Genomic DNA, 22,645 nt, shown 5'->3' with positions numbered 1-22,645 from the left:
AGCAGACGCTTTCTGGAGCCTGTTCCTTCCTGGGCCCCCTCCGCAGCAGCCTTACCTTGTAACTACTTTGTCACCTTTAGCTAGAGATCGTGTTTTTATTCTGTACCTGTGACAGAGCAGCATAGAAACACTTTATTAGACATCTTTTATAAGCCATTCAAGCTGTTACTATGACCAATCTTCTGGATTTCCCCTTCATTTAAAAAAAAAATGTAACACATATTGAACTGCTGGGTTTAGGAATCACCTGAGACAAGCCATATGATTCAACCATGTTAGTGCCAGAAGAGCTATAGGAATAGACTCCCTCTCTACTATCACATGGTTTTAGTTCAATTTCCTTCACAGTGCCTAAGCTGGTGCACTCAGTTGAGATGGACCATATCAAAACATGGCTCAGTTCCTACTTTTAAGCTTGCTCAAAAAGCCTTTTTGTATCCAAAAAGCTCTTAAATATAAATTTTAAGAAATTAGATAGTTACAGGACTAGGAGGAATTCATTACCTAACTAGTAGTAGCAGCAGCAGCTCTAAATATACCCTAAAAATGCATATAGAAAAATTAATCAGAATAACATAATATTCTCTAGACAGATCCAACTATGAGTCTGGAAACAGAGATTTAAGTGCTATTTATTTTACCATCAAAGGAACTGCAAACCCTTATGGAATATAAATGACTGGAGGTTTAACCTGCCATTAATACTAAACCACACTAAGGTAATCATTTATTGAATTTCTAATTTTGCAAGAAAGTGGGGAACTCCACAGTCCTCCTAAAGCATCAACATGTGAGAATAGGAGCCTGCCTGCTTTTTCAACCACAGAATAGATACAAAAACTTTCATACTAATAATTTCCATGTCATTCAACTGGGGAATTGTAGAAATGGGGCTGCCCAGCAAGTGGATCTTCCTTAAGAAGAAGTGTTCATTTAGTGTCCAAAGCAAGCTCAGATGGGTCAACAGAACCTTCCCCTACACATGCATAGAGGAGGGAGGGCTGTGGACCACAAGCCCAGACAGAAGAAGAAAACCACTCTCAGGACTCTGCAGTCTATACTCAATCAGTACTTCACTGAATAACTTCAGGGAAAATAAATAAATCTGCTAAATGAGCAGAACTAATCAAATGTGAGACAACTGCAATAAGCATTTGTTAAGTAATAAGAGAGAGGCATTTTGGAATTTGAATGGTACTCTAAAATTTATATTACACTGAAAAGTCCTAAATTAACTTTAAGTCCTATGATCTTAATTAAGAATTTTATAACTGATCTAAAACATGCTAAATCTTGTGTTTACAGTCTACATAGAACTACATAAAATTGGCAGGGATGTGCCATCAAAAATAGCTGTCAATGTCTTTATAGGACTTAATAGTAATGATTGACATGAATTGCAATAGCAAAATCTCTTTTGGGAAAGAGTCATTCATTACAAAAAAATGATCAGGGTATTTACTGGAAGAGTCATTTAGAGATTCAGAGGAAATGAAAAAAATAAAAAAAATAAAAAAAAAAAAAGAAAAAGAAAGAAAAACGACCATAGTTGTGAAGCAGCATAACAGGAAGACAACTCATTAAATCCTGTATACAATAGATATTGTACTGAGAGGACCAAAGATTATTTCACTTCCCAATGTACCTACCGCACCTGAGCAAACATCAAGTGATTTCAGCACAAGACTCACTTGGCAAATATGGAAATACAGTTTCACATCTCAGCTTCAAAAAGCTGTTAGGTATATAAGCCAAATGCAAAAGAGAAGGGAACTCACAGGCAGAATTTAGTGGTTTGGCCTGAGATGCTTAAACATGGTGTTTTAGTGAAAAGGAAATAGGAAGAGTCGGGTTATGACTACAAGGCACAATTCAGTACAAACTCTAAATGAGCTACTGCAGGTATGTGAAGTTGCATAGCACCCATATGCAGTAATTCCTGGACTAAGAAATATACACATTGTACCATTATCCATCTTGCTGAGAAGCACAATAAAGAGCCCAACTGGAATGCTGTGGTTATTGCAGTATTGCCTCAGCTCTTATAGATGTAGCCTGTGTACTTTTCTAGTACTGCTCTATAGAGCCACAGATTACTGGGATGAACAGGAGAATAGAATATCTAACCTACAACAGGATCCAAAATTGCTTGACTTCTTTCATCTTACAAAACAAGCAACCAAGAAATAAATCTTTTCTCCCAAAATATCAGGGAAATAAATGCTGGACAAGGAAAGAATATATTGAATCAAAAGAGCACACGAACTAGAAGGGTTATAATGCAGTTATGAATACATGTACAACCTAAATTAGAGGTTTTCTAACCACCAGAAAAACAAAATTATAGAACATGACTGTGCCAAGAGCAATGGGATGAAGAAAAACTGCCCTGTGTTCAAGATGGTGCTTCCAGCCTTCCAGAGGGAATTGTATGATACAGCTGCCTGAAACACTAGGAGAGTCAATTCAGATCCCTTCTTGAATTGTGTTATTCATCACTTAGAATGTCCAAAGGAAACAATATCCCAGTATTTTGCTCTCCTGGCTGACAGCATTGTACCTCAACACTCAGAACTGAGGACTGTTAGGAGGGCAAACCAGTAAGCCCAATGAAGAGCTGCCACAGGAATAATTTCATCACACATCTGTCCTCTTTCTAACCAAATCAGGACAGGTGCATGCTAAACAGGACAGGTTTCATGCTGAACAGGCTAACAGCATTTGGTAAAACGTAACATATTGCACTATACAACATTATGTTGCTGAAGCACTGTTGTAGTGTAATTGCATATTTGCGTTAAGACTTATCCAAAGACATGTGCATCAAACAAGAAGCTAATGTAACTTGTAAACTTTTGACCCCTGTTAAGATAAGATGCATTTGAGTCGTTACTGAGGGAGGCAGCTGGGTAAGGTCTGGCAAACTTCACTACTACAAACACTGCAAGCATAGTGATAAGGGAACCTCACCTACTGTCTTTAAACCACAGAAATAAGGTATTAAATCTTACTCACACCACGTTCGAAGCACACTAAGACTAACTGGTTCTGGACCAGTTCTCCAGAGGTCAAAGCTGAAGAAATACTTCTAATGTCTATAATGTTTATAATAATATTTTATTATTATTGTAACATTTATAATTTTTATTAGAAAAGGTGAGCTAATGCTATAGTAAATAGAAATGGCAATGAAAAAGAAAAAAAAAAGACAAGGTAAAGAGGAAAAAAATAAAAAACAAATGAGGTGTCATCAGGAAGCTAAAAGAATCCCAAAAGTTCCTTTCCTATCTGAAAAATTATTTTTCCCTCTTTTCTCACTTGTAGCATTTTCTGCAATAGCTGGAATACTTATTTACTGTCTCTGAAGAAAAGCAAATAGTGAAGGAGCAGATGTATCATACAGGAGATGTCTAGGGAAGTTATGGACATAGGGCTCCATGTCACTGAGAGCTAATCAAGGCAGGTGAATGTTTGATTCTGATAAAATAAAGTTACATTAAGATAAATACAAAGCAATAAATAACCTCAATAAAACTATGCTCATCCCAGAAAAATAGGATGATCATCTAAACAGGGTGATGGGCCCCACTGTAAAAAGTTCAAAGGAGACCTGCAGGCACAAAAAATAGTGAGGCATCAGCAATTACAAGGAATGGGACATAAGATCTTTCTTAAAATTGTGCCCTAGTCTGAACTAGTTCTTCATATTACACAGGATGTTCAGGTAGATGATGCACTAGTAGATTCACCCAATCTAACAGTCTCTGAGTCTAACAAAGAATGAAATAATGCCATCATTCAGATCAACAATAAACCTTGCCTGTAATGCTGAGGCATTGATATTACCTGTAGCTCAAGAGGATATTGCAGAACTACATCTGTTTCAGAGAACAAATAATGAAAATGACCAAAGAAATGTAAAAAAAAAAAAAAAAAAAAAAAAAAAGTACAGGGATTACCTTTTAAAGAAAAAAAATATGTCAGATAATAAATAATTTAATTTTTCTTATACCATCTCACCTTGTTTTACAACATGTAATACAAGGGATGTTCTATAAAATTAAAGGGTGTTAAATTTAAAAGAAAATCAGAGAGGAGTTATTAAATCATTGAAGTCTTTGCTTCATGATGCTACCTAAGCCAAGAAATTAATGAGGTTTTAAAAGGGACTGGATAATTATATGTTTAACAAGATTATCCAGAGTAGCTATAATTAACAATAAAATTTTTGGAAGGGATATGAAACCACATGTTTTAGGATTAAAGCCAGTCTCTTACTAGGAGAGATCAGGATAAATTGCAATGTCAGAGATGGGGAAAACAGGTTATCTCTTATCTGCTTATTGTGGTTACCCACAAGGTATCAGCTATTTCCTGTACAGCAAGGACACTGGTCTAAATGGGCAAGTTTTAGACTTTGAAGTCCTTGTACAAAGCATGGAACATGTGTAGCTCTCAGAGCTTGCCTATACATATCGCAGTACATATCGCAGTTGCACTGTGAGACCTGGATCAAGAGAGCTCTCAACGTACTACGTGCCTGATGTAGGCGTAGGACAAATAGCCCTAGCCTCTCAGTCTACTGCTTAGAAAGACAAAGTTGGAAAACAGCATTATGACTGTCCCTGTTTGCCAAGGGACACAGAAGCTGAGGTGAAGTAATAGGCTCAAGGACACAAAACAAGTTTGTGGCTGAAGTGAGAATCTCCCAATTCCAGCCCAAGCCAAGCTCTCCTCATGTTCTTCCCACAATTTAGTTTATTTTAAAACAATTTCCTCTAGGTATTTTTTTCTTTTTCTTTTTGAGGTCCCAAACAAATTTCTGTCTTCCACAGAAAAGGAGAGGGGCGAAGGCTTTGGGATCATGCTAGCCTCAGATTATGGAATGAAGTCTAGACCCAGCGGTCCCCTTCACTTTCTAGAAGAGCGTGGATGAGAAACAAGCTTGAACAGGCAAGGCAGCAAGTGCCATGGAAGAAGCTGCACTGAAGACTACAACTGTTTATTTCAATTAAGATCAACACCTCTTGTAAAGCTGAAGTTATGCAATCTCACTAGGATTTTTTTTTCCCTGTCACTTATGATATCAGGCAATTCATCCACGGTCTCGAGAAAAAGCTACTTCCTTTCTAATACCTATCAGACTGTATATACTGAATCTGCATTTTGGCATATAAGCCACCATCTGCACCAAATCAAAAATGTCATACTTTCAGCTGCAGCTGGGAGTTGACTGTTCTCTCTCATTTTCTTTCACCTTTTACACCTCGTGACTGGCATTGTGCTTTTCGGCATTTGCAATCCGGGCCTGTCTCCAGCTGAATTCACCTGCTTTAAATTTTCTGAGCCCTAATAAAAAAGGCCTGCAGACACGTTTGCTCCAAGTGTGCAACCATTTAGGGTGGTAATGAGTTGGACTGCAGCCTGGTATCTGGCAGACCTTCCTACTTCATGACTCACTGTTAATTAAAACCACACTCTTTGCTTATTCCTGGGATAGCGTTACTTACAAATAATTGAGAGTCTCTCACTGCCTTCCAACCTCCTCCCCCTAATTCTGTTCTGTAGAATACACTTTTCTGGTGGAGATCTGTTTCCCTTAAAGTTAGATGCAGTATAATGAAGAAGGACATCCATTTTTCAATGAATCCTTGTTGTCCTTAATTTAGATTCTGATACTTTTTCTCATTTTGAGTTGCATCTTAACCTGTGAGCAATCCGATCCATTGTGCTCTGCAGCTGGTTTCTGGAGGCTACTGCCATGATAAAGTACAGCAAAGAGTCAAGTACCACAAACTGCTACTCAACTCCAGGATTTTTTTCTGCATATCCATGTAAAAACTGAGATGTGATGGATTCACACAGAGCTTTGAAAAGGTCACTTTCAGAAATACTAAAGCAATTATTTAAGGTTTTCTTATATGTTAATTTTGGAAGGAGTAGGAACACTACCCATTCTTCTTTTAATTTAGTCTGTTTCCAAAGTATTCCATGCTCCCCCAAACCGCAGAGGTCTGAGAATTGCTCAGGGTAAGAAATATCACACAAAAAGGTAAAGTTGTACAACAAATTCTCTGCTTTTGCTTGTAAGTCAGAGTGCTGATTTCTTAATGTACAGAACTACCCGTGGCGAGGCATCTGGCAACCTGAAAAGCCACCTCTCTTACAGTTCTGTTGAAACTGCCCAAATCAGCCGATGCATTCTTAACAAAATCTCATATCATGAATCTCTGATGAATGGTGGCAGGAACTCTCAGCAAAATCTCTTCAACTCTGGAATTGGCTGTAGCGTTGGTCTAATAAACCCAGGACTATTTCCCTTGGAGGCACAGTACCAAGCTCAACACTCCTCCTGAAGCGTTTGTTTGTAGGGCAGTTATTGCTGTAACTCATTTAGTGTTTGCTAATTCAATGGAGTTACAGCATCAGTACAGAGCCATGGCAATACACAGACACAGCCAGCTAATGCCAAAGTCAAAGAACTGATCAATTACTTTTGCCTTTTCCAGTGGACTTTACTAATGAAGAATTGAAAATTATCAAGTAAAACCCACATGATTTGGGCTCATTTCATACTATGCCAATATTTTCGAAAATTCAGACACTCAGCTGCATGTTCTGCATATGCATTAGGTTCCTTACAGTAAACCCTGCCAATTCCTAGCGGATTCAGCTGCTTCTGCAGCCTTCTCCTAACTGGCAGAAAAGATTCCAGGATGTTATATGCAGACACCTACAAAGAGAAAGCTGAAGTTTGGAAAAATGTGTTTAATGGGTATTTAATTTTCCACTCTCCATTTCACTCTATTTTTAAAAAACAAGCAGTTTGTTCTGATGTAGATCCATCATTTCAGCTGTGAAGATCAGAATTTCTCAAAGCACTGGGGATCACCTCACATGACAGTAACTATTACATTTAAAAAAAAAAAAAAAAAGAAGAATTTTTGGTGCCACTATATCTAAACACAGCTGCTGTGTTCACTAAATAATCTATAATACATACAGATCACAGAATATAAATAATATTTGCTGGGTTTTGATGTGAAGAAGTAAAATATATTTATGCAGATTTCCATCTGCCCAGCATAAGTATTTCTTTGCAGTCAAAGTTTTCTCTTTCTTCTCCCACACACTCTACCTTTGTGGAATATTCTGGCACATTTAATTGCACCAGTGGATTGCCTTGAGGTAGCTGCGAGTCTATGACCATCCAATTTAAAGCTGCCCTCTGTTCTGGGTGATCAGTGCTGGTTAGCTCAGTTTTTTCCTTGCATTCCAGGCAGAGTCTATTGAATGCAGCCTGGCAGCCAGAACCCATCTCCTCCAGAAGACTGAGCTCCCTTCTCCTACCCAGACTCTAGGCTCTGAACTAACCCAAAAGTGAGTATTTAAACATCATTGTCTAGATTCAGAGGAACCTCAGCGTGTCCTTTTGTCTTTCTTTTGAGTTTCTGCTATCAGATTACTCCTGTTTTATGCACATGCAAACATATTTTCTATCCATGAGATCAAGGGCTTCATAAAAGTCTCTCAGAGCCCACTTTGGTAAAAAGTAGCTCTTTTAAGAGAGAAAGACTGAACACAAAACGTGCCAATTAGCCACTCTTCTCAGTTCTTCAGGTGTCTGCTCTTATGGACGCAGCCCCAGATTCTTTTCTGCTGCTAAACCCATTCTGCACCGCTCCAGTGATAAAGCAGATTTAAAGCTGATAAAACTGGCTTCCCGGAGACAGGGCAAAACCTCATGTTTTCTGATCACACCAAAGTCTACGTATTCTCCAGTGTGTAGTTAAAAGGTGCAATCTTCAGGCAATTCTCAGATGTAAGGAGAGCCCATAAGAATTATAAGCAACCGAATGTAAAGCACAGTCTTGACACTGATCTGTCTTGTGCTAGAAACCTGCCTAGCTGCTGGCAATATCACAGTCCAGACAACATAGCAACACACAGAGATTTTTGCCCCTCTCCAGTAGCACCAAAATGATCCCCTAAATGTTTTACCCACTTCAGAGAGCAATTTCTATTGGAAGTGAGCAACTTTTAACTGTCTCCCCTAGAACTTGAGTTTTGAGAGAAAAGAAAAAAAAACATTCCTCCCATACGTAAAACAAGAGAGAAAATGAGACGCAAGACATGCTAGACAGTCCGATAAAAAACATGTTAAGAGTAGTAGTGGGAATCCCTCTGCACCCTGGGCTAAATTCCCACTGTGGCTTTTAATATTATAAAATCGTTTCCCTCTTTCTGTGGAATTTTCTGCATTCAGTGTCTCTGCCATTCTTCTCACCAGCACGTCAACAGTTCCAGCTAAACCATTCGCAAAAATCATCATCAAGCTTATTCCACTGTTTGTATAACCACTGTTTTAGGTAACTTATTCCACAAATGTAATGCACAATCTCTCTTCTCTAAGAGAGTCATTTCTGATGATCACTCAAATGCTGCTGATATTCTTCAATACAGAGTTTGGAAATATGGATGCTATATAAGAAACTGAGCAATGTATGTAACAAAAACTTGTCAGAGGTGACCAGCAGCTCTGGTGAAAAAACACCTTGTGATCAACTGCTGTGATCATCTGTTCAATCAGAATAATTCGAAAACTCCAGTAGCAAATCTATCACTTTCCACATTCTGCTTTGTTTTCTCAAGACATTAACAACAGAAGCTTTTCCACTTCAAAATCAATTGTTTAGTTTCCTGAAAGTAAATTTACGTAGCATATGTCATGCTCACAAACCATTTCAGAATACAACTTGAACAAGAATACCAAAGCTCACTATTAGCTATAAGCTGTACAGACAGACAGAAATGTGTATTTGATACCATTTCTTCATTTTCAAATTGCGTGTTGCACTGTGCTGCATCCTCAGTTACTGGCTTCTGAACCATGCTGCGGCAGAGGAGCCATATTGTCAGGCTTGCAATGAACATCCCAATGTCTGGTACAAATAGTCTGATCACGTTGCCAGCATCTGCTCCTTTCACACTGTATGGGATGAAAAAAAAAAAAAAAAAAAAAAAAAGAACAACAAAGAAACATTTGTTACTTCTAATGACATTTTCAACTGGAACAGAAAGTTAGCTCAAGGCAAACAAAAACCCCCAAAACACAGTAATAAGAGTGCTGCAGAATACTGGAAATATGAAGAAGATCGAGGAACTTTAGACAAGCAGCAATTTTTGCTCTCCAGAAGTACAGAATAAAGGATTTTCCACTGAGAGTTCACATATTTTATTGATACTTAGTATTTTGATTAACACAAGTCTGAATCAATTTTGTGGTGAGCAACAGAGGAATGTCTTTCAAATACAACAGGAAACATTTTGGGTGAGTTCCTAGAAGATCCATGTGTGTTAATCACTATCCCTCTATTGCCACTCTTGGCACAGACAATAGCATCCAGCTCTACCAGAGTGGTCAAGCAAATACAAGATAGCATTCACATCACTCCTGAGGGGTGACATGGTTGGGTTTGTAATGTTTAATATGCTTTATTATGTTACAACTTTAATATGTTAATATGTTTTATTCAACCAGACCTCTTGAATACCTCTCTTTTCCCCCAGTATTTAAGTATTAGCACTTAAGTACTAATATTTAAATGTTGAGAAAGAGTTAGGTCCCCATCTAGAAAAACTTCTCTAACATCTGCAAGACTGAATGACATGTATTTACAAAAGAAATTGCACTGCTTTGTTGTGTAGACTTAAATGTTTAGGCTGGGAAATATAGCTTTATGGGTCAGAATTTGGTTCACTGTTAAAATAGAGAACTTGGATTCAGATTTAGTGACACAATGAATAGTTTGTTAAGTTGCTACATGTGCTTACTGAGCTATTAACTTTTATTAATGAAAGGATATAATTGTAATGATTTGAAAATATACAGCGTGTACCTGCCAATCATGAAGTTAACACAATTTAGATATGCAGTTGTGATTTTAACAGATTTTTTTAGGGCTTTATTTCTAATAATCAGTTCTGACAGGTGAAGCATCTGTATAGCTCCTTGGGTTTAGGTGAGGGAGCTAGGCTGGCTCTTCATAGCCTTGAAGCTGCCAAGGTATAAAACCTCGGTAAGTTGTTTTATAGATAGAAAAGAAGATATCCCCTTTGGCCTTTCTTTACCATAACACTTTTAGACAAAAAGCTATGTGTGAAGGAGTTACCTGCGTCTGCTGCAATTAGCCAGCCTGCTAGCAGATCTGGAATATTTAAAATGCCTATTATGTGATCAGGACATGACCACTGTTTGGAACCTTGCTGTCTTGTTCAAATCTTTTTAATATAAATTAAAATCAATTCCTACTTTTTTTTTTTTTTTTTTTTTTTTTTTAACCATTACTACTGCTGACCGAGGTTTTTCCACTTCTGTACATCTTGCCAAACAGTTTATGCCCAGATAAAGTAGGATAAAGTGACCAGAGGCTAGCTTTAATATTGTTTCAATAGGTAGGAATGACTGCATCATGGGAAGCAGTGACCAGTGTGCAGCTCAGTGGGATATTGCACTGTAGCACAACTACAAAACAGACTCTGAAGTACTACAGAATTGGTTCAAAACAGGAGAGGGAAAATTCAAGCTCTAGTTCTTTTTCTTCCCACGCTCAGAGCCAGACATAAAATAAACGGATAAGGTGCTAGCTAAGGAAAAATAATTAAGATTTGAAATTGCAACTCCTTGTAAAAGGAAAAGAAAGAAATTGCAATTGTGCAACCAGCAACTTTCTTCCTTGCATGCTTTTTGCTGTTGTAGATTAATTTGGAATGGTCATGCATGCTGTGACAGCTAAGTAGCTTCAAAATGTTTCATTAATGGCATCAAGTAGTACTGAAGCAGGAAGAAAGAAAACAACAAAACAAAACAAAACAAAACAAAAAAAACTGGAAGGCTTGTAAAAGAATTAGGTGGCTAAGTCCTCACTGGACTGCTTGCATGTTTCCTGTGCTGCTGCTTCAAAAAATAAATGCTGTAGAGGCAACTGGTATGACAGGACAGCCAATCTGTTTAACATTACAGAACATGAAAGCTTGACATGTCAGCTCATTTTGCAGTGTTGTAGCTCTTATTGTCGCTGAAGATTAGCTAGTCAAGGCACTGAGTTTGCACTTTCTGCTATGGCAGAAAGTAGTAAAAAATACACTTTTAATAAACTAAACTCCCAACAACAATACACCCAGTATTCCCAACAACAAAAACTAATTATTTTCACTTATCCTTATTGCTATGCTGCAAACTGCCTATTAAGGCTATGTTCCTAAATATATCCCAATAGAATATGAATTCTTGATTCTGAAAAGTATTGCTTGGGCATTTTTTTTAGAAAGAGTTAAAAAACAAACAAACAAACAAACAAACAAACAAAAAAAACACATGAAACTAGTTTTAATTAGTGTAAGAATAGTATACATTTGCCAGTCTTACGCTGAAAAAAGGATCGCGTATATGTAATACCCTTATAAAAAGGCTTTTCTGGTACACAGGTATGGAGTCCTGTCTTAAATTAATTTTGCATCATGTCTAAACTTAAGGCACAAATCCTCGGCTTCAACCATGCCCACATGAACAAGTATAAAGCCTTCAAAATCAGTGCTTTTGAGTTGCACCAGGTTCTCCTTCCTCACATTGTACTCCCATGGAGCCAGGCTGGGTCGTCCTCAGCGTCTCCCACTCCTGAGAACAAGGGGAGACCCCTGTGGGAGCACTGCTTCTGTCGTGGCTCACATTTCTTTCCACTAACCTAAACCAAGTGCCTCTGATTTTTTAAAATAAATCATTACGTATGTTGTTGTGAAAGATGTAATGTGCAGTTCAGGCTAGCAATAGAGAGGCTGAACAGTGACACTTAACCACAGAACAGGGAGAAATTCTGCACATGAATAGCTCATTCACTAAAACCATTCACAAATGTATACTGTCCCCATCTCCCCATGAAAAGGAAAACAAATTGACCTCAGTGTGATAATTAGAAAGGAAACAAAAGATCACTTGAAAATAAAGAAATGTATATTCTTCTATAAAGCAGAAAAATAAACTGTTTCATTCAACCCTAAGCAATTTGCTCCCCAGTTCTTCACAGCAACAGCTAAAACAAAAACCAGTTATTCCCACTTGTTATCTCTGGCAGTACAAAAAAGAATGGTAAATACTGCAATCATTCCACAAACATTTCTCACTTTATTTGCGTATTCACACATGGTCATATTTTGCATTTGATAACAGTCTATGCATTGTGCCCTTCCCTCCAAAGAAGGCTCTCTAGTGATGAAGTTAAACCAGAAACACAGGAAACCTATTCAGGAGGATCTCCTAGAGAAACAGCTTTTTAAAATCACTGCAAGAATCACAGTATACAATGAACTGGTCATAGCCCTTGATCTACAGCTATTACAACATCATTTATTCACCTAAACTACATAATTTAGCTATATGGCAAGTTTAATTGCAATAGATACCTTTGACTGAAACTTATAACTCAGACATATGTTCTGAAACATAATATGAAATGTCATACAATAATCTGCAGTTCCAGAATGGTTTTCTCCCTCTTTTGTTCTTTCTTACTGTGTGCAAAGAAAACAGTACCAACCCACCCCCCCCAAAACGAACAAACAAACAAAAAAACACCACCAAAAAAAAAATAAAAATAACCAGAAAAAGTAGAGATTTGAAATGTTTTTCTACCTTCTCTTGATCAAGTAAAATATATTGCACACAATTTTTAAGACAGGGGACTACAACTATGGGTTGCAAGAGTTTCTCTGTTAACAAAAATCAATTTTATGGAACACAAGTGATTTTATGACTTTTGTATCACCGTGTGAAACTGATCTATCAAGTCAACAGATCCTTAATACTGTAGTTTCCTCAGTCTGTGTTCCCCTGGTGTTTTCACTCATATATTTTAAATTTAAACTACTTTAAGAAGACATCATCTCTATTTCCTCTGTTTATAAAGAATTTTTCCAGCACTCTGTGACCCTGGTCCACTTCTGAAGTTCTTTGGTTCTCAAGAAATAACTAGGCAAAATTTTCCTGTTCATCTGCAACAAGAATAGAGTTAGCTGTAGATATGCAGGGTAAAACTGCATACATTCATTAGCAGTCAAACAAAACACAAATGCTGTGGAGAAAGTGCATTATTTGAACATTATATTTGCTGAATGCTTTAGAAATAGCATTCAAGTTTTTGAAAATAATATATTTTTTTCCCTTTCCAGAATAAGTATTTCTCACAAATAAGAATTATTAATTTTTCTACTGACTGCACAAAGCTTTGGTTAACAGTGAAGTGTTGATGTTACCTTATCTGGTCTGATTTCACTTCTTAAGAATAGTAAACACATTACCATCCTCATTATTTCAGATTCAGAGAATGAAAGCAGCAAACCACCAAAGCTATTAGAATTAAAACTGCAATGGCTTCAATTGAAAAAAGTAAAGTGCATAGTAACTCATGTATAAAGCAGTATGACTAACACCATAGTGAAGAAAACAAACAAAATTCACACGCAGAATGAAAAACAATGATCTTTGAACTTTAAATATTTAATATTTTATTACAAACAAACAGAAAAGTCCCAGGGAAAAATCCTATCGTAAACAGAACTCAAATTAATTCAGTATCAACAACATAACACAATGTTAAGCTTATGTTGAGTAATAACTCTAACAATGCCTCCTAACAAAGCTCTGTAAAAAGCCTGATTTTATACTGAATACTGAGTAAAACATGTATTTTTACATATTTTTCAACATAGTCTTACAAGTTCCTCCAAATTGTTATTCGCTGCTTGCTATACAAACTTCCATTCAGTTCCCTTGGGGGTTTTCCATAGTACCTGACTGCTTTCTAATGAAGTGATTTCATAAAACTTGTTAGGTAATGCTGTGTTAACAGGTGATAAACTACAGAAGAGATGCATAGATGATAATAATTTCCATTCATCTTGTTTGGTCACTGTGAGACACCTGGTATTTCAAAGCAGACCTAGTATATGAGTACTGCAGGCACCAATATATACATGCAGAGTACAATTCCCATGGGCTTCAGCTGCAACTGTAATCACATGGGTTGGAGGCAAACCAGGCCCAAGAATCACAGGCACTGTCCCCTAAAAATGTGGACAGGCAGCGTCACACAGGAGCTACGCTGTACTGTGAAGGAGCAGATTCAGTTGTTAATCCTCCATGTGATCCTAAAATAGTGGAAACTGAGGGTGCCAAAGGCTAGAAAACAGATTGCCTTAAAGATGTGCTTGCTGACCCTTGCTATTGGAAGTGGATCTTTGGGATGGCTGCAGCTGGGAATAAATTAAAGAGGCCCCTTGTCCTCTTTCCCTTTGATGAAATGTCTGCCTCTGTACTTACACTGCTTGGGAATTCAAACGGAACCTGTACACTTGCAAACTATATTCATGTTGGTGTGGCTTTTCCCTGATGGTTCAAATGACAAATTGGATCTGATATTGGTTCCAATGGCAACCTAGTTATGGCCCTCAGGGTCATATGCAGGCCGCACAAATTATGCAGGTTGCTGAGCACTTGTGGGTCTGCCTTTAGTTCTTTCCTTACCTCATGGTCATCCACAAACTGAAGTCAAGTTATAAACAAAGTACAAATTTACTGTCACATTAATATTAATGTCTATATGGCTGTACTTGACCATTCAATCTTACATTCCCTTACTGTGACTGCCAAATGCCGTATGCTTTACACAAAATACCTGAAGTTGCACTTTGACAGAACTTTGGTCATGCAAAGTAAGAGAGTGGGAGGAAGAGGGAAGCAAAAATGCATAGAGAAGTACTTACAAAATATTTAGCATGCACTGACCTGCCCAACATACAAGTTCAAAGGGCTCCTGAAGCATTTCTAAAATCTTAATTACTGCTTACAAACTATGTCTGCATGGATTCAAAACCCAAAAGTACACTTCACTTTCTCAGGACAAATACCCTGCAATGAAGAACACTTTCTGTATTGCAAAAGTGCTTAACCACGTATTAACCAAACATTTGCTTTCCAAACACTGCTATGCAGAGACAGCACAGCTATTTCAAACTAAATGCACATGCCAAGATTTTGGTACTTCATTGCTTGCAGAAAACATTCAACATTAAAAAATTACGGATATGTGCAATATTTAAAAAGCTTGTTTATGCCAATTTTTCTTTTTGAAAGCATCCACTGTTTCTGGTTCTTCATTGATCTTCTAACAAAGGTCAAACTCCAGGTTGCCCAGTACAGCACACACAAGGCATAAAATTTAGCAGGGATTTAGCAGCTATCACGCAAAGCACTCACTTGTGCTACTGCCAGACTCGTGACAGTACAACATAAAGCTTGCTTTGCCCGTGTCCCACAGCTCCAAACGTGCAGCAAGACTGAGGTTGCACAGCCAAGGAGGAAGTGAGCACATTCTCATCCACACCCATGGCGCGGTGTGTGCCAACCCCCTTAACCGTGTGGAAATGACAAGCCAATCCACAGCATGAATTATTTCAGGTCAAAATGGGAATGTGATCCTGGATGGAGGCAGAGCCAAAGTGAGCAGGAATGCAGAGGACACCTCAGCTTTAGGGACATTTTGGTCTGAAATCTTTAAAGAGTTTCTTTTGCAAGTACATATACTTCTCAGTTGCTTCTCACTTATGCACATTTTGTATGTGGATTTGGCCAAAGCACTAATTCAGGATTCATTGATCACTGCAAAACATTCACAATTAAATCAGTCTGTCCACAATGCTCATAAATACTTGGTGAATGACAGCTAACTGTTTATATAAAGGCATACAGATATCCATATGTTCCACAACACTCCTGACAAAAACAAAGTGCTGAAAAGAGTGAAGCAGGCTGACATTCCGTGATTATTTCAAAACATATTTGCTCCCTCTCTTAGCAGCTTTCACTGGTTGGAGTGCAAACAGATCATCATTTCCTACTACTTTTTATTTCATTCTACAGCCAGCATATAATATACTCACAGAAAATAAAAGACACATCTAAATTTTCCAGTCAGCTGCAGATATTTTCCCCAGTTATAGCAAGTGACACTGTAAATTACTGTCATTTTACAAAGCCAGATTATCCTCAGTACAAAGGAAAGACACGCAGCCACTAGGAAATACCATGGTCCAAGCTGGAGTGCCCACAGCATTTCACTGAGAGCTTGGGGGACCCCTCTGCACCCACTTGACCATTCCTAACTTAAAAAATAATAATACTAATAAAAAAAATAATCTAAGGGTCACAGCAACAGGGATGGGAACAACCACAAAGACAGGACAGAAGGCAATGAGCTCACCATTCCTACTGTCATTGCCAGAAAATCCCAGTGGTTTAGAGGCAAAAGCACATGACTGCTTCTGAAAGAAGGATCCAGCCACAAGGAGCATGTGTGCTGCACGTCTGTGAGGCAAGGTGCTCACACAGCTCCCACTCCCCTAACACCCAGCTGATTTCCATTGAAACAGGCCAGAAGAAACATCCTGATTTAAATTTGATGCAATTCTGTGCAGTTCTACAGCATCAGATTGAAAAACAGCAGTAGAAATGTATGGCAAACTAAATGTACTGATGCCCTGAGATATAAGAAATAAAACTTCTTATTTTTCTTAAGATGGAACAGATAAAATAGATCCCAAGTGGTAAATACCCCATGTATATGTGGGAAAGGAGAGGACTAATTCCCTTCACTGCTCAAGGCTACCTAGTCAATGGCTGGGATAGGCATCAGCCAAAGACCCCCTTCAGGTGTAGGAGCCAACTGTGATAGCATTTTACCCGTGTGGAGGACTCCTGCCTTGCCCAAGCATCAACAAGGACAGGACTGCTCAGAACCAAATGGAGAAAAGAGAACATCAAGTTGACTGCTCTCACTTTTATTCACAGCAGCCCGCTCATCCCCCCATACACAGTGCACTAGCACTCTGTCAGCCACAGCCTTTATCGTGCTTCATGAGCCAATTACTATTTGGAGGTCTCACATGATTTATTCATGAACAAAAACCAACAAAAACCAAATAAAACACAAAGCCAAACAGTTAAGCATGCGTCCTAGAGAGTTTTTGGATACTAATTGCAATGCTGATTGCTCTCCAGATTAAAACAAAGACTGGCTCACATTCGGCTGCTGGTGGGTTTACCACTGTATTGCTCCCAGCTACCACTGTACTGCAGGAGGCTGGGCTGTGCCAAGAAAAACACTGACAACAGTCTAACAATTCAAGTGTTCAAACAACACAGGCCATAAAATACCTTCTATCTGATGTTTGTTTCCTTTGAATCCCTAGATTAAAAAGCATGAGAAAACTTAGCTGAAATTAATTTAGCTGAAAAGAAAATAAGCAGACGGGGTGGCAGGAAATGAGCGACTTAAAAACCTAACACAAACAGTTAGACAAATAGATTCCTACTGAATTGAGATGACTTCTGAGAGGATCTTAAGCAATTGCTGAGCCAGCCCAGACCATCAGATTAATATGACACAATGGCACTTGCTTTGGGGGTACAAGAATCCAATGGAAATTATACAATTATCCAGATGCAGAGAAAATTTCTTCTTACTCACAGTTAGCAAGGAAAATATATCTGAGGTATAAAATCTAACACTATGATGTCTCAGAGCAACTGCTCTTTCACGACTTCCTTCTCTCAATTTCATTATACTCATTCACTTGACCCATCTTGCTTTAGTCTGTAGGTGACACGAATCAGGTTGCTCTTCTTTGGGCAAAGCACTTAAACCATTGTAGCACATCCTTAGAAATGACATTAAAATAGTAAATGTCCATTTTTTCAGAAGGACTACAGCTTTTGGTTTCAATGAGGCAGAAATGTATTATTTTCTTATTATGATATCAAAAAAGTCTCTGCTCAACTTTAAGCTTCATTCCCTTTTAACCTCATTGGGCTGCTGACAGCACACGTGTTGCAGTAGTTAGCAGAAAGTAAGTTTGATTTACACTGCTGTATCTCAAGATCTTATATTCTCCTAATAAAAGGAGTGTGAATGGTGCAAAAGCCTCCCTGACTGCTTCTGTTGGGATTGTACTGACCATTTCTGCAAAACACCAGCATTGCCAAAGCAAGTCCCAGAGAGGAGACCAGACTGAAGGAGCAGCTGGAACAGAAGGTCTGGTCAATAAGCATGAGTTCACAAAGGGATGTGGCAGTTTATGTGCTTTTTCTGACTCAGGAACTCCTCTCCAGCGGTGTAAGTCCCTGACCTAGAATACTGATTTGAAGAAAGCAGATATACCAGGTAAAAAAAAATCATAATGATACTGCCTGCAATTAAAAATGCTTTATCTCAGCTCGTATGGATTCCTAAAACATTTTTCTCCCCAAAAAACAAGGCTTACTACATGACACAAGGCATGCAAGTGGGTGGGTTACCTAAGAAAACAAGGAATACAGAAAGACAAATCCACAAGAATCCACAGGCTTCATTATTCTGCTGCACACTGTACAGTTTGCTCACTCTTGATCTTAAGACATTTAGATTAGTATTTAGAGTAAGTGGATCAATTAAGCAATTTCACATGACAGAGCCTCTCTCTGGGTGTGCTTCCCTTTGCAGGAACCATACCACACAGCCTGGGACTGATGTCAAAAGTGACACAGAATTGAAGCAGGGCTTGAAGACACTTTGTATCCTGTCTCTGAAGGCATTCCAAAAATAATGAGAAGAGGTCAACTAGGAGGATGTTTCAGAGACGGTATTAAAAATTAATAGAGATCTTTGTCTTTCAAGGTTTTATCATCTCTTGGACAATAAAGAGTAGGAGGATAAAGCTCCTACTCATACATTCTGCCATGGCAAAAGAGTGCCAGATGATCAGCTGATACCAATTATAAATTATTGGTCAAGATTAAAGAAGGAAATGAAATATGGGGGCAGACTGATCTGATTTCTAGAAGCACTGAACTGGAGCAGATGTCAGCATCAAGTCCTGCATCTCTTCTTTCCTCCCACATGTCTTTTCCTCCTCTGAATGGTAGCCCATGAAGGAAAATCTTGGCTTCTCAGTAAGTTCACATAATTCTTCCACATTTCACAATAACAGTATATATTCCTTTGCATTCTGACAGTGTGCAGAGGCCACACAAGTCCCCAGTGAACCGGGGGTGTTAACCTCCGCTCCATTTTTCTCATGTGCATATGGAAAAGAATATTTACTGGCTGCTTGGAAGAGTCAGCACAGAACATTTACTCATGTCAGAAAAATGGGAAAAACCCTACACTATAAAGCTCTCTTCCGGGGTTAGATTAATTTTTCAACACAAATGTTATTTTCTGAAAAAGAAACCTCATTTATTGCCTCTATTTTTTCTGATTAATTATTCACCAAATTACACTACTCTTTCACACTATGTCACTATTTTCCCAGTACTAATTTTTCTGCTCACTCAGATACTTTCTTCTTTGCATGTCTTTATTTTATTTCTCTTGGTTTTCCAGTCATTCTCAGTAGTATTTCCAGAGCTGTCAAGAAAGAGACAACACTTCAAATATGTTTTACGATTTGAACATAATGAGGCTGAATATATCATGATGAACATGCTTCAAGTAAACAGCTAATCAGTATTTTACTTACATGTTATTAGCTGGAAGATAATTACTACACAAATATGAAAGAATCCTATTGTAGAATTCACAAATGTATTCTTTCACATTTGAATTATGTAAGGCTTCGGTTTTGTATCACTGTATGACTCCTTATCCTTAGTTTTTGCATCCAGGTGCTCTATTCTCTTTAATGATGAGTTTTCAATTTAAAAGTGACAGCTCATTCAACTGTTAATTCACAACTGCATCTGCTATAGCAATGAATCTTTCAGTTGTGTGATCACTTGCTAATGTCAACACATAGCAGGAGGATGTAGTCTGATGGCAAACTCACATATGTTTAAGCTACATGAAGACAGCAATTAAATAGAATGTAATCAAAGTATTACCAACCAGGGGAGGTTGGATATTATGAAGAATTTCTTTACTGAAAGGGTTGTTAGGCATTGGAATGGGCTGCCCAGGGAAGTGGTTGAGTCACCTTCCCTGGAGGTCTTTAAAAGACATTTAGATGTAGAGCTTAGTGATATGGTTTAGTGGAGGACTTGTTAGCGTTAGGTCAGAGGTTGGACTCAGTGATCTTGGAGGTCTCTTCCAACCTAGATGATTTTGTGATTCTATAGGATGCTAGACAATATAATGTACGGAAACATATGTGTCTTTGGTATCTTCCTCCGAGTTTATTTAGTACCGGATACCTCTTTACTGGCAGGAAAATAAAAGCATTTTAGAAAATAATTTTTAAAAATCACATTTTTCAAACAGAGTTCTAAAGAAGTGGCTAGGTTTCCAGAAATTATACATATTGACAGTCTGTCTGGAAATTGAAATTTTCATTGGGATCAGAATTATAGATTTACAATGCCGTGCTAGAAAACTCAGTACTTCCCATTCCAAAACTGATTTCTCTATCTCTGCTCTTAATTTAACAAAAAGAGTGTAATTAGAGATAGTCCTAAGGTGCAAAATTTGAATTTCTGTTTTGATCCAAATTGCTCTAGTAACCTACTTTTAAGACTGGAAGCATGGGGTAAGCCATTGACTCCTATGTTTTCATGGGCTATTAAATTATTCCATTTCCCAAAAGATATCCATGAAGCTGGATGCTTGGGAAAGTAACTTTATAAAAGTATTTGGCTTGGATTCTAAATATACCTTTGCTCTAGAGTTAGAGAAATACTATAATATATGTAAGCTACCTTCACCCATGCTGATAAATAAATTCACTGCAGGTTTGTTTGAAGGGTTTCTCCAAGTGGCATGTATTTCAAAGTTTACTTTGTCCTAGAGAACAAAAAACCAAACAGGTAGGAAAACTACAAAATGAAGGTCAGCTCCCAAGGGTGTGGTTTGAAAAAAGGTAACTATAAAGTTTCTATGATGCTTAACTACAGCACAGCTCAAGAGAAGAAGTTTTACAAGGATTTCTCCCCAGTAGGATTTCCTATTTAAATTTTTTATGCAAGCATGATAGTAGGAACAATAAACGTAGTAAAACCGTTATTAGGAACAAGCATATCACGAAGCATAAGACTAGGCAAAGACTATGTTCAGCAAAAGCGCATCTTTTTTTGTCAAGAAAAAGAACTAGGAAAGTGATTAGTGGATTTTTGGCTTCTGAAATATTGCAGTAGAAATGTATTTGAATAACATTTCCATTTAGCACATTACAAGAAGAGTTGATTCAGCTAAGTTCCCAGCACTTTCAACAAAGATTACAGATAAAATGTTCAAGAGTCACAAGGATTCTTGAGTTACAAACTCAATTCCCAGAGTGACTCAAGCACTTGAAAGATATTATGTTGATGCCTTTAAATAGTTCAGAATGTTGAATTGTTTGATTTCTAATGTTCCCAGACTCCAAGAACACCCCCTTCATTTATTTTTATTTTTTTATTTTTTATTTGTACATGAAGTCAGCTTGTCACAACCCTACTTATTTGTCAAATTCAGCAAATTGAAATATAACTAGGATCACACAGTCCTGATATCTTTGCAAATCTCTGTAAAACAGAGTTTCTAGTGTGGAAGGAGGATCACTAGCAAAAATATACTGGTAGTCCTCTATTACACCTGGAGATACATTTAAGTATTTGATCTATCAGGGCTGACTATGGAAAATTAATCAATAGATAGGATAGATAGGCAGAGAGACAAATGAAAAGGCCTGACTATCACAAAGCATCTTATAATTAACACTGAGGTGCTTCTCATCTACACATGGTTGAATTTGAGATTTATCATCACATAACTAAGAGATTGTTGGTGTACAAGGGATCATTTGTGTGCAAGAGATCAGTCTCCAGGATGCTTGCATACCAGATTTTTGGTAGGTGGACAGGAGGCTGGTGAGGAAGCAAAATTCATGCTTCCTGTAAGTGCCTTCTTGACTCTTAGCATATACATGCAGAAGATTAGAATACAGTGGTCACACAACTGTGCTCTGTTTGTGTAGCAAAAACCACGATTTTCCACTGAACTACCTGGTATGATGTCCACCTTGGATTTTTAATCTCTATATTCGCACTAAATTGGAGCATATAAAATTCTCTAAATTCTAGAAGTCTACAAGACACCCCAAAATTTAATTAATTTATTTATGTTGCTAACAATTAGTTTACGCCCTGGATTCTTCATGTTTACTGTTGTGAGATATATCACTGAAGTCTACAGAACTGCTTATACAATTAAGAACTGTGTGTTCAGACACCTAGAGAGTTCACACTGCTACTTTCAATACTGTTTAGAGAGAAGGTGTGAAAGTAGCTGCAATCAGTGCAGAGGAAATACCTTCTTCACATAATATGGTGATGTACTCTAGAGAATAGTCATGATTACTATAATTATTTTAGGTAGATATTGTTTATGTTACCATTAAGATAATTGCTTAAACAGAAAAATGGGGAATTAAGAACTAGAAAATCTCTTAAATCGGCTCAAAACAAATCAAGTTAATTTTAGTGAATGTTTACATCGTTCATCTAAATATATAGTTTTACTATTTTTTTTTTTTTTTTTAAATAAGGACAGCCTTGAGAAAAGCCAGTAAGTAAAAACGTAATTCG

General features: G+C 37.7%; 1 protein-coding gene across 1 annotated transcript in view; it reads right to left on the bottom strand.

The window, feature by feature from the left end:
* The window catches only part of PIEZO2 (piezo type mechanosensitive ion channel component 2), a 311,014-nt gene that overhangs the window by 133,015 nt on the left and 155,354 nt on the right, over nt 1–22,645 (bottom strand). Inside the window, exon 5 of the mRNA XM_082754254.1 lies at nt 8,827–8,989. Coding sequence (XP_082610380.1) covers nt 8,827–8,989 — 163 coding nt within the window. The remainder of the gene's footprint in view (nt 1–8,826; nt 8,990–22,645) is intronic.

This window comes from Aythya marila (assembly GCF_965140915.1).
Source record: "Aythya marila genome assembly, chromosome: 2".
NCBI lineage: Eukaryota > Metazoa > Chordata > Aves > Anseriformes > Anatidae > Aythya > Aythya marila.
This window is presented reverse-complemented; position numbering and strand designations above follow the sequence as displayed.